Source organism: Rhea pennata, chromosome Z (assembly GCF_028389875.1).
Source record: "Rhea pennata isolate bPtePen1 chromosome Z, bPtePen1.pri, whole genome shotgun sequence".
Taxonomy (NCBI): Eukaryota; Metazoa; Chordata; class Aves; order Rheiformes; family Rheidae; genus Rhea; species Rhea pennata.
This window is the reverse complement of record NC_084702.1, coordinates 67,611,079-67,623,253: the sequence shown is the minus strand read 5'-3', so window position 1 is coordinate 67,623,253 and position 12,175 is coordinate 67,611,079. Positions and strand designations below refer to the sequence as shown.

The following is a 12,175-nucleotide window of genomic DNA, read 5'->3' as shown; positions in this document are numbered from 1 at the left end:
TTAGCCGAACATCAGCAAATAGAATTTGCAAATATGAAAAAAAAGAGTATTTTTCCACAGACTTTTCTTTTTTATACCACACTCCTGCCCAAGTGAGTTTTTAGTCAATAAAGTATAGGCAAACAACATGGAACGATCCTAGCATGAACATTTATATCCACAGTCCCTGTTTGAGAGAAGACACAAGACAAAGATGCAAAACAATGGGTTTCTTCATGCCCCCTGCAACATTTTGCTTATAAAAACATATCAGCCTGAACTACAAATATACTACTTATTTATCTGATGCATTTATTCTTCTAAATAGTGCTACAGTGTTTTGCTAATGTTATATTTTCTATGGACTTACCATTTAAAATCCAGTTTTGATGCATTGCCAGGTAAGGCTTTTTATGTAAGTGCCATAGGATGTTGTGGGTTTCCTGAAAGGTAATCATTTCAAAACTTGCCTTCCTAAGGCATAAGATCTAAACTCTTCACCTGCATGTTACTGCTATTGAAACTTGCCTCTATTAGTATCTACAGAAAGCAAACAAAGACCACAAACATGACTAAATGAGCATAGTTAACAGGCATCCAACAGCCACAGCAACTTGCACAGTAGTTTCCATGCTCTGCATTTGGTTCTTCTAGGAATTTCTTCTGGAATTATTAGAAGACTCCTGGGAACTCTTTTAAGAATTTAAGGGTGCCTGCTACTGCTGGGAGAGGATCACTCCAGGAGGCCCTAACTTACAGCACTTAACTTCTAACGAGCTCTATCAGCTATTCCTGATCAAGGGATGCTTTAAGCTTTTGTCTCCAGCTGACTCCTGATTAGAAAGGGTCAAGCACAGCAGTTGCTAGGGAGACACCTAAATAAGTGCAGCTCCCAGAGTGCAGCCAACAGTGGTGGTAGTTTGTGCAGTAGGGCGCAGAGGAGTGGAAACTGTTGAGGGTAGTGTTTCTGTGCTCAGCAATCTGGTGACACGCTACTGGATGCAGTCTCTAGCACCAGCTGGAGCAACTACCTCTGGCACATCAGAGAGCTTTACTCAAACTAAATTCCAAAGGAATGATGCAGCTCTCCAGGTCTCAGACTGCAGGGAGTGCTCACCTGAAGTGTCTGAACATTAACGAACACAGTATGGGAGAAAACAGAGGGCATTAGTGGTCTGTGTGCAACTGCAGGGCAATGATACTGCTGTTTCTCAGCAGTGAAGAGACTTGCCAACAAGTTTTGGGCATCCCTGTTTAAGGGGGATGTTGAGAAACAGGAGAAGGTACAGCAGAGGAGTAGCAAGATTGGAAGAGCATTTAAACTAGAAGGAGGTAAGGGAACTGGTGCAACTTTGTAAAAGCAGAGGCTAAGGAACCATCTAACAGCAGCCTACAACTCCTTGAAAGACAGCTATAAACATGACAAATTCTTCTTAGTGGCAGATGGCAGAAGATAACACAAAGTAACAGTCAGAAGTTGTGCTTTTAGATGTTTAGACTGAAATTAGGAAGACTTTTTCACTAGGAAGGTAGTGCAGCATAAGAACAGGTCATCTAGGGAAGTTCTGAAATCGCCATTCCTGGAGATATACTCAAGGTTTACTAGAGAGGTGACATCCTGCTTTGATGGGAGGTTCTTTTTAGAGATCTATGACTTGAGTTTCCAGTAAAACCAAGCAATTAGATGACCCTTCACGTACACAGTCCCCTGGGTTCTGATGCAACAGTAGAGATTCAGTACTACCGCCTCCAGATGAATATGCGGGCAAGGAGAAATGAGTAACTAGTGACCAACTATAGGAAGTTCAGTTTAGATGAAGCATGTAGCATGCACAAGATCTTTTTGGAAAAAATAAGAATAGAATTAATCCTCCAGAAGAAGGTTCCCAAGAATAATTATTCTTTTGCTACATATCATTTGACTCACTCCACATTTTCCAATTTCTTCACGAGCAGTGGCAGAATCCCATTAATAAAGTAATTAATCATACAATGCTTAATCTTTATCTGAGTGCAGTCATTCCAACATCATAGAAGGAATGTTCTATGGAAAAATATTTAACCATGTCATTAAATATTGTTATCATTATGCATAAAGACATAAACTCCAAACCAGGAAACCTTGATCTTTATATTTAGAGTATGCACCAGCTGTTCACTGCTAATATGGAAGGGGGTAACAACTAGAGCTCTGCAAGGTGGTATCTGAAGTCCTAGCTGTGGTCAATATTTTCTTGGATGTCCAAGAGAATGAAATGGAGAACGTGCTTATCACATTTTCAAGCAATACAAACCGGTAGAGCCTGCCCATATGTTGGATGATGGGTTAGAAAGTAAAAGCTTTTCACAAGAAAAGCTGACTGAGGTAGCAGAATATAATTCAAAAGAGGAAGTGCAAGATACCACAGCAACAGTAATACAGGCACAGGGAACACCCGGGCTAGACCACAGCTCAGAAGGATCAAGGTGCTAAAGCGGATCCCAAGAAAAGCGCAAGCCAACACGATGCTATCACAAAAAAGGCAAACTACGCCGCAGGAGGTATGAAACGTGGCAATACAGTCTGTAAGGCACGATGCTTCCTCCCAGCCTCCCCATCCTTCTGAGGAAAAGCAACCAAGCTGGAAGAACTGGAAACAACCAGAGGAGAGCAATGAGAACAGTGCCTGAATAACCCGCAGAAGTATCTGAGCTGCGTAGGAGAGGGACCAGAGACGAGAAGCAGCGGCCCGGGGCTGGGGTGCTCCCTTCCCCGTGCGGCTCTGATCTCGCCAGGCGGGCGAGAGGGCGGCCAGGGTCCCCCCCGCCGCCCCGGCGTTTTCGGGGCGGAGAGCCTGAGCCGGGGGGCCGCGGCCTTGCCGGGGCCGCTCCGCGGGGGTGCCGGGGCCTCCTCCGCACGGCGCACGCAGGGCGCCGCCGCCGCCCGCCCCCGGTGCCCGCCGAGGAGCCGCCGGGGACCACCCGGCCGCGACGCATGCCGCGGGGTGCTCGGGGCCGAGGGGAGCGGGAAAGGCCCGCTGGCGGCAGCACTTCCCCCGCGTCGCGCCGCCCTCCCTCCTCGCCCCGCTGCGCCAGCGCGGGTCCAGCCCCGGCCGGGGCGGCCGCGCCGCCGCCCTCTCCTCGGCGGGCGCCTTCGCGAGGGGGCGGCGGCGGCGCCGCGGGAGGGAGGGAGCCGGGAACGGGCTGCCCTTCCCGGAGCCGGGAGGAAACGCCTGAGGCGCTGCTCAGCGCGGCTGCCGCCCGCCGAGGGCGAGGCGCGGGGCCGCCGCGCAGGTGAGCTCGGCCGGTCTCTCCCTCTCGCGCCGTTTGCTCCTCTCTTTGCCGGCCGGGACAACCGCGGCCGCCGCCGGGCGCCCTGTCCCCGCCCGGAGGAAAAGCTCCCTCCGCCGCCTCGACACCCGCCTCGGCCGCTGCTGCTCCGCGGCCTTCGCCGCGCGCGCTGCCGCCGCCGCCGCGGAAACGCGCGGTGGAAGGAGCTGCTCTGGCCTGAGCCGAAAGCGCGGAGGTTCCCGCGCCGCGGGTGGGGGGGTCCGTGCCCGCCGCCGCCGCCGCCGCCCGCCCCGCGCTGGGAGCGGCGTGGCGTCGCGGTGCTGGGGGCGCGCGTGGTGCGGCGGCGGCCTGCGGCCCGGCCCCGCGCGGAGCGGAGCGGAGCGGGAGGGCCGCTCCCGCCTGCTTGAGCACGGCCGAAACCCGCCGCGCGGTCTCGGAAGCGTCGCGGTAAGCGAGAAGGCGTCGGGAATTCCAGCGTGGCTGCTGTGCGCCTTGGGGTCTGGCGGGTTTGGGGGCGCAGGCTTTCCACGTCTCGCTTGTTACCCAAATCCTGCGTGCGTGGAGCGCCCGCTACCCCGCAGAGCAAACCGGCCCCGAACTGCACTGGAACCTGACCGTGCCTTAAAAAAGTGGTAAAATTATTCTCTGTCCTGGTGTGAATTCCTGCAATGTTGTGTGATTACTTGTTTATAGTTGTCAGCCTTTGCTTTTTTTTTTTTTTTTTTTTTTGGGGGGGGGAGGGCAGGAGTAGCTGCTCTCAGTTTGTTGAGCACTTTACATTTTTTAGATCTCATTTTTTTTTCTATTTAATTGCCTTTTTGTTTGTATTGAAGCTTTCGTGGGACCATAAAATACGTAATGTTTTCCTGTTTTGGCAAAACTCATTAGGAAACCAGTCACATGCATTAAAAGAGCTTTCTGTTTTTCCCAAAAAAACAGGAGATACAGCTGTCCTTAAGTGATCAAATAATTATAAGCCTATCAGACCTTAATTATATTCTATATGCAGCTTTTTCACCCTGTTTTCACCTGTTGCTCATCCATTAGATCACAAAGATTCATTAGGTCCTTTCAGTGTCTTACACACAGGCATAGTTCCAGTAAATAAACTAAGTTTAATAGAAACCGTCTTTAAAATGGCCTGGGAGAAAAAGCATTGCATGCGAGGACTAAATGAAGGGTTCATCCATTTTTGAATTTGGCATCTCAGCTATTTATTTTCTCAGAATTCGAAACTGTTACAAAACATTTTTGGATAAACAGTGTGACACACACTTTGAAAAGGGATCTCTTTGGTAGGATGCTCTGGCAGATGCTGCTTTACCAAAACTGTGTTTCAGATGATTTCAGGTGTCAGATGGCTTGATGCTGCCCCTTGTTTCAAGGGGGAATAAAGGCACATTTGGACGTTGGTTTGAAACTGAAGATGTCATATGGGGAATTGTAAGAGTGTGGAAAGCAGAAGCACACCTCCATGCAGCGGTCTGGGCATTCTGGTTCATTTTAGGCACTTCATCTCTCCATGTAAGAGGAATAAACGTCTCCAGAAGATGAGTTAGCCCACCTCTGATCTAGGGGTGCCTCTTTCTCTGTAATCGCTATGAAAGGAATTTATGGTAATTGAGCTTCAAAACCTGATACATCAGTTGTGTTAGAGACTTAGTACTACATGGTGTCAATTTGAATTGCAGTTCCTATCCTCACTCTGTCTGCCTGTAAAGCAGAGGGAATGAGAACTCCAGATGAAAAATGTGATACAAATCTGAAGTTATGTTGTTATTGCATGTGCCTCACTGACAGCTAGTCTTCTTCCATATCTAGTTTAGGGAAAATTTGTCCAGTTGATAGTGCTTATGATTTGGCGTCCCTGTCTAATATACTGTAGTACTCTCCTTTAAATGAATGAAGTGTTTTCTGGATCTTAGAACGTGAAGAAATTTATTTTCCCAGACTGTGTATGAGCTCTGGTTCATTTGAGGATGTGGGTTGTAGCCGGCAGCTGTTTTTAATAAGCAGAGCAAAGGGCTGAAAGTTGTACAGAGCCTGGTTTGGAATGTGCAGCTCTAAGGAGATGAGTAAGGGCAGAGCTCCTCTGGCACTGGATGATGGTAGGTGTTCATAGCTGGAGCTTCCTTGCCGTAGGTGCAGGCCTTCCGGAGTCGTAGGCTTCTGCTCCGGGGTACTGCAGCGGTGTGCACACCTCAGTAGCTCCAGCTCCAAGCCACTGACTCCTGAATATTGAAAGAATGATCCTGAAAGAGGTTTAAATGGAATTTTGGTGCTTTTGAAGACAGGTTTGACAAAATATTTATCTTAGGCATATTTGCCAGATGAATAATGGGAATTTGTTTTCCCCCTTCTTGTCCACAGAATCACAGCAGTATTGGACTGGATGGGACTTCATCTAAGCCAGCCTTTTGCGCTGAAGCAGAACCACCTTACCTAAGGGTGTTTGTTGGAACTGTTCTAAAGCTGTCTACTGAAAGAGATTTCGTCTCCTGCTGTGGTAATGGTTCTTGTACTGTCTCTGCTTCCGGATTGATTATTCTTAAACTGTTGCTTCTCTGAACAATTCATGTTGCTGCTGAGTGTTACTGAAGTTACTGCTAGCGCTGTCTCTCTCAAAAGAAAAAAAAGAAAAAGGTTCTGCCCCGTTGATACCTCTGTCAGTATTGGTTAATTCCAAGTTTGGCTGTGGAGCCCTTAATCCAATTGTATCAATCTAATCACACCTCAGGTTACATGGCCAGAGGAATTTTTCCCGTTAGTAGAATGATGAGTAGGATGTATATCCATGAGTGGAAAATCAATTAGTGGTGCAGGCTAGGGACTGACAAGACATCTGTTTACTTTCTTCCCCCACAGATGTTGAAATGTTAGAAGGAGGGAGAGATTTTTTTTTCCCTGCCAAATCATCCTTTGCTTATGGCTTGGGGTTATACCTCGTTTCATAGATCATTTCACAGTGTATCCCAATTATCAGATTATTCACAGGAGAAGTTAGAACTGGAACTACTGCTGCTGATGCCATTAAAGAATGAAAACTAGGGAAGTAAATTGTTTCTTTTTGAAACAAAGCTGTTAAAGAAAGTCAGAGGGGTCTGACTTGATTTGCCTCTGATTCCCTTGTTTAAGATCGAAAATGTATTGCAATATACCCTAATATAGAAAGTCATAGTTACCACTTTTGCCTTGTGTGTCTTAGATCCTCTGGGTAACCTGTGGTCTAGCCTTCCTATATTAAAACTCCAAAACCCTAGAAACAACAATAATTTGTGTGTATTTTAGGGGGCTGAATTCAATTTTAGTTTTCCGGTAGGCTTGGTAAGCTAAATTTGGTGCTATGTTGCTAAAATTTCATCTGTAATTCAATTGCAGATATTTGTCTGAGAGCATTCATATGATTTTCTCTTCCCACAACTCTCACTGTGCTGAGTGAAAGCCCATTAGATCACCAATAGCAGTAATCTAAGAATCTCCGTAGCTAGGGGGTCAGAAATTGTAGAATGAAGACCAACAGAAAAAATTCGTATAAGAAAAGTACAGGCAAAACAGGGTACATATGTTAGTACTTCCTGTGTAAGGATTTTTCTTTTTTTTTTGTTTTGTTTTGAGAACAAAAATGTTTTAGAACTTTGTTCTGCATTTTAGTCAAAGATACTATCTGCAGATTTACTGTTTTGCCAGTATAATGTAAACATGTATTCATCACTATACATACAAAATCAGAAATTTGAAGAAATACTTTATTTTTCATACAAAAAATGAAACACATGAAAGTGGTGTACATTTTTAAAAGAAAGAACAGATTCAGCTTCATTCTTAGCGTAAAGAGGCTGTACATGATAAACTCCAGCAGTGGATCTTAGTGTAGTTTCCTCTGCGTGTACTTTAAGCCTGCTTTACATCATCAGAGTATTTTACTTTAAGTGTAAATACTAAAGTGGGCTTGATTATAGCACCATTGTATTGAGTTACTCATTAAGTTGTAATGGAACTTTCATGAAACTTAACAGAACTCATATACGAAAACTAGTGTCCATTCAAAGTATCTGGATGTTAGCGACTTTATATAGCACAGAATAATAATTATGTAGGCACAGAATAAGATGACAGAGAGCAGCCTCCCAACAGAATTATAGGATGATTCTGTGATTCTCTTGCAAGACTGCTCATCGTCATTTTTTCACAAGGTTCTTGAGATTAGGGGAGGTCCCCAATAACTGGAAATAGCAAACATTGAACCCATCGTTATAAAAGGAGACGAAATAAAAAATGGGAAACTATGATCTTGTCCGCCTCCTCTCAGTCCCTGGGAAGATTATTGATCAAGTTCTCCTGAAAGCCATTTCCAGGCACATGAAGAACGAGAATGTGTTTAGGAACAGATAGCATGGATTTACCAAGGGCAAATAGTGTGTGACCAACATGATTGCTTTCTAGGTTGAAATGGCAGACCTTGCAAACAAGGGGAGAACAGTGGATGTTAATCATCTTTCATAGCATTATTGTAGCCAAATTAAGGCAACATAGACTGCATGGGTAGACTACAAGGTTGGGGAGAAAACGTCTGAACCATTAGGCTTAAAAGGAGAGATCAACACATCAAAGTCTGTTGAATGGACAGTTAGGGTGGTATTTGCTGGGGATCAATGCCTTGGACCAGTGCTGTTTATCATCCTCATTAACACCTTGGGTGGTAGAATGGAGTACATCTTCATCAAGCTTGTGGATGACACGAAATTAATGAGAGCGGTTGATAATGCTGGCAGGAAGGGGTACCATTCAGAGGGACCTCAACAAGCTGGAGTAATTGGGCTTATGAAGTTCAGCAAAGACAAATGCAAAATCCTGTTGGGTGGAGTAATCCCACACAATCTTGCACTCCGATAACTGAGAGTAGTTGCTCTGCAAAGAAGGACCTGTTGAATTGAATCAGTAGTGTGCTCTTGAGGCAGTGAAGGCTAACCAGGTACTGAGCTGTGATAGCATGAGCATAGCCAGCAGGTCAAGGTGAGTGATTATTCTCTTTTACGTGGCACTCATGAGGCCACATCTAGGTTACTGTGTCCAGTTTTGAGCTCCTAGTTCAAGGAAGATTGACAGACTAAAGTGAGTCCATTAGAGAGACACCAAGAGGGTTTGGAGGCTGAAGCACATGGAGGAGGAGTAGCAGAGGGAGCTAAATTTGCTTAGTTTTGAGAAGAGAAGGCTGTGGACAACTCTATCTGCAATCCTCACCTAACTAATGAGAAGTTACAAAGAAGATAGAGCTATGCTTCTGGCAGAGGTGTACAGCAAAGGACAAGAGGAAATGGGCACGAATTGTAGCAAGGAAAATTCAGCTCAGATATACGGAAACAGACCTTTACAATGAGGGTGGTTAAGCACTGAAGCAAGTTGCCAAGAGAGGTTGTGAAATTTCCATCTTTGGAGATCTTCAAAACTTGTCTGGACAAACTGTTCTGTGATTCTGTAATAGATTATAGAGAAATGCTGTTGCAACATTATTTTGATGAACAAAGTGACTAGAAAGGAAAGTATTCAGGTTGTAGGTCTGCTGTCCATACTGAAAATCACTAGCACGAGAGCTTCTTGATCTTATCTGCAACTCACGGCAACAAAGTACGCTGGTATTCCAGGCTGGAGCATGGTGACAAAACATTCCTTCTCATAGGCCTAAAAGAAGGTAGCAACAATTCATCCTCAGACAAAGAACTATGGTGCACTAGTGTGGTATTTTTTGAAGAACATAGCTTAATCTCTTTTCAGATTGGCAGATAAATAACCAAACAATTCAGCAAAACAGTAGCTGTGATTGTCTTTTTTTTGTAGCATTTGATAGTTACTCACAGTTTCTCAGAGGTAGTTGTGGATCGGTTCCAGGATGATTAAGTATCTGGATGCTTGAAAACATTACCTGACTTCCTGTCTTCAATTCTTTTGTTGTTCAATCAATCTTACTTTTGACAGGGATTTAGTTAATCTAATACCACCTTGCTTTTCTTTAAATGAAGTTGACTATGTATTTGATACAATTGTTGTGATTCTCTTTTAATCTTTTTAACCAAGACATAGATTTTAAATGATTGCTTTATAAAAGTATTTAATAATTGATATTACAGAATAAGTGCTTGACATGGGTTGGTAATAATTATGATATGTGGTTAGTTTGTTAGCCATAGTCAGAAGTTTCTGCGTAAAGACGATCTAGGTAAAAATATTACTTGTATATTAAGGACTATTTCTTTTTTTCCTCTAATAACATTTTATTTATTTAAATATAAATATATTTCATATTCACTTTGTTAGAGAATTCCAAAGCATTTCCTGTAATTAGATAGCTATAATTGCACATGCATATTATCACAATTTATTATACAGCATTACACTAGATTATTAACGTACTGAATAGCAACAAGCATTGTAGCTGCCTTCAAAATATGTTTATATTATGATGGATGGATAGTTATTATATTACATTGCCCTTTTAGAATGTGCAGTATTTGCAATATGCAGCAATAAAAATGAGTTAGGCTGTGTCATTAATGAAATGATAGTGTAAATGGTTGGAGAAAGGCAGTTAAATTAGACAATAATTGTGATAAAGTAGTTGTGAAAGCCTTTCTAGAGCAGAGATTGGGATTTGTTTTCATAAATGAGGAGTATTTAAAGAAATAGCCTAATATGTCATGACTTCCTCAATAATTTCAAATTGGATTAATGTTGGTTTTGTGATACGTGACAAATAGGTGAAATAGCTTTGTGTCCAACTCTAAAATTGTTTACAAAATCAGGAGTCCTGTAAGGCCACATTTTCTTCATGCTCATAAAATTAAATTGAGAGTTCTGCCACTAAAACTAACTGAACTTCCCCTGTATTGAATTGGTTGTAGTGCAAAGAATCAGCTCTGCTGACATTAAAGGAAGTTTCGTTTTCATTTTTTTTTTCTGCAAAGGGACATGTGAGATTTGGTTTTGTATCTCTATAATATATACTATAATATAGCATACTATAATAATAACGTACTGAAGAGATATCAGAAGTTTTAACATAATCTGCTTTGGAAGGACTTTCTTCTGTATCATTTACTACCATTCGTTACCATATAACAAAGGGCCAATTCTGTTGTGTTCATTTCAGATGAAACATATATGAAATGATTTCCCCTTTTAGATACTAAATTTGATCAGCTAATAAAAAAGTATAAACTTTTTATGTAAAAAGAAGCAAATTTTCCCTTAGGTGGTTCTTGCAACAGAGTTCATGCGAGTTAGATCTAGATTCTCAGAAATATTTAAGATTCTTCATTCATATTGATTATAGTGTTTAAATACTTCTGAGGATATCGGTATAAGGGCAAGAAAGACGGCAGAAGCCTATATATTACGCAAAGCAATGCTCATCTTTTAAATATGGGGGCCTCTGCATGAAAAATATGTGCTCAGTACAGGAAGGTTAGGTCATGCTGAAGCAAGGTTGCTTGTTGGGAGCAGTGAGTCCTGGATTGCAGTACTGTGTCAAGGACTCTTCTGAATTTAGCATTCAACAATCATCTTTACAGATTGGCAGAAAATGGTTGAAATCTTTTCTTTGGAGCCCTCAGAGAAAGTCAGAGCTTTCTGAAAACTCAGTGGATCAAAGGCAGGGTCATTAAACTTAAGTATCTTCAGTTCTGAGGTATTAAATTGGAGGATTCTTTTTTCTAGGAAGAAATTTTGGAGTGAATTCCTGGCCTCTCTGAAATCAGTAGATGTTCTGTCCTTGGCTTTAACGAGGACAGAAGGTCACCCTAGTTATCTCTTTTACGCACTTCCTGCTTCCATTATCTCCTCTGTAGATGTCATGGAAGCAGTGGTAGAAGATGCTCTTTATCAGTACTCTACACAGCTCCAGAAATGGGAAATGTGGAAACTGAAAGTTGAAGATAGCTGTGTTTGTGTGCTTTTGTTGCTGTCATTTGGACTCCCTTACCCTCTCTGCCTGTGAGCTTTAACCATACTACTGCTGAATGTTTCATGGCTGATAATAACCATCCCAGCCTTTCATGACTTCTGTACGTCGTCCTTCTACACAGGGGAATTTGCAAGTGATTTATGTCTTACGAGATCTGACCGTCAGTCCCTCAGGACTGAACTGTGCAAGCCAAACAGAGTTTCAGCCCGTTGAAGTGGGAGACTACAGGCTGCAGAAAGGTTGCAAGACGGGGCTCTTCAGTGCTTGAGAAGACAATCTTTCTAGGAATGGAAGTCGATTAGACTTTGATAGGTGCATTTCAACTCCAACCCAACTGGAACCCTCCATGCAGTGTCTTGCTGCTGCCTGAAGACCATGCTCATCGCTGAGGTTCACAGGGCTCTTCAGCCTGGCTCCTCTTGGGTGGAGCTGAATTGTGTTCTGGAAAGCACAAGGCCTTTGGCAACTTTGATACTACTTTTTCGGTGCTAGAGTAAATCTCTTCCTACTTGTGCAGGAAGAAAGCCAAGAATATGTCAAGACAACCTTAGCTTTAGTATTCCCTGCAAATATGCAAAGGGAAAGCTTTAAGGATCTTCAGTGCTTTATTTATGTAGATTAAATTGAACCTTGAGTTTGGCATCTTTTTTTCCTATACTGAAAGCAAGTCCTAAAACCAAGAATTTTTTTTAATTCGGTATCTTTCTGTGTCCATTTTCCCTGAATTTCACATAAATTACCTATTCCTTTTTTTTTTTTTTTTTTTAATACAGTAATAATATCTGAACTATTGTCTGGCATGAATTTCTCCTAAAACAAACAAACAAACAGAAATGCCTTTTCTCTTGATAGGTTTTGTGCAGGAAAAGGTGAATGCATGATGAATCACTTCGTGTTTCTGGCAGTACTTTTCCTCTTGAGGAATGCATCATACTCGCATCAAGGTAAATGTTTGAATGTCTGTTTTTT

At 42.9% G+C, this 12,175-nt stretch overlaps 1 protein-coding gene across 3 annotated transcripts in view; it reads left to right on the top strand.

Moving 5' to 3' along the window:
* Positions 1-3,115: 3,115 nt before the first annotated feature.
* OSMR (oncostatin M receptor) overlaps positions 3,116-12,175 on the top strand; it is a 36,186-nt gene continuing 27,126 nt past the window's right edge. For 2 of the 3 annotated variants that reach the window (XM_062599990.1, XM_062599989.1), the window contains exons 1-3: positions 3,116-3,252; positions 5,620-5,755; positions 12,059-12,150. In XM_062599990.1, coding sequence (XP_062455974.1) covers positions 12,084-12,150 — 67 coding nt within the window. In that variant the 5' untranslated portion in view covers positions 3,116-3,252; positions 5,620-5,755; positions 12,059-12,083. Of the gene's footprint in view, positions 3,253-5,619; positions 5,756-12,058; positions 12,151-12,175 lie in introns of those variants that run through there. The other variant, XM_062599991.1, reaches the window with a different exon arrangement.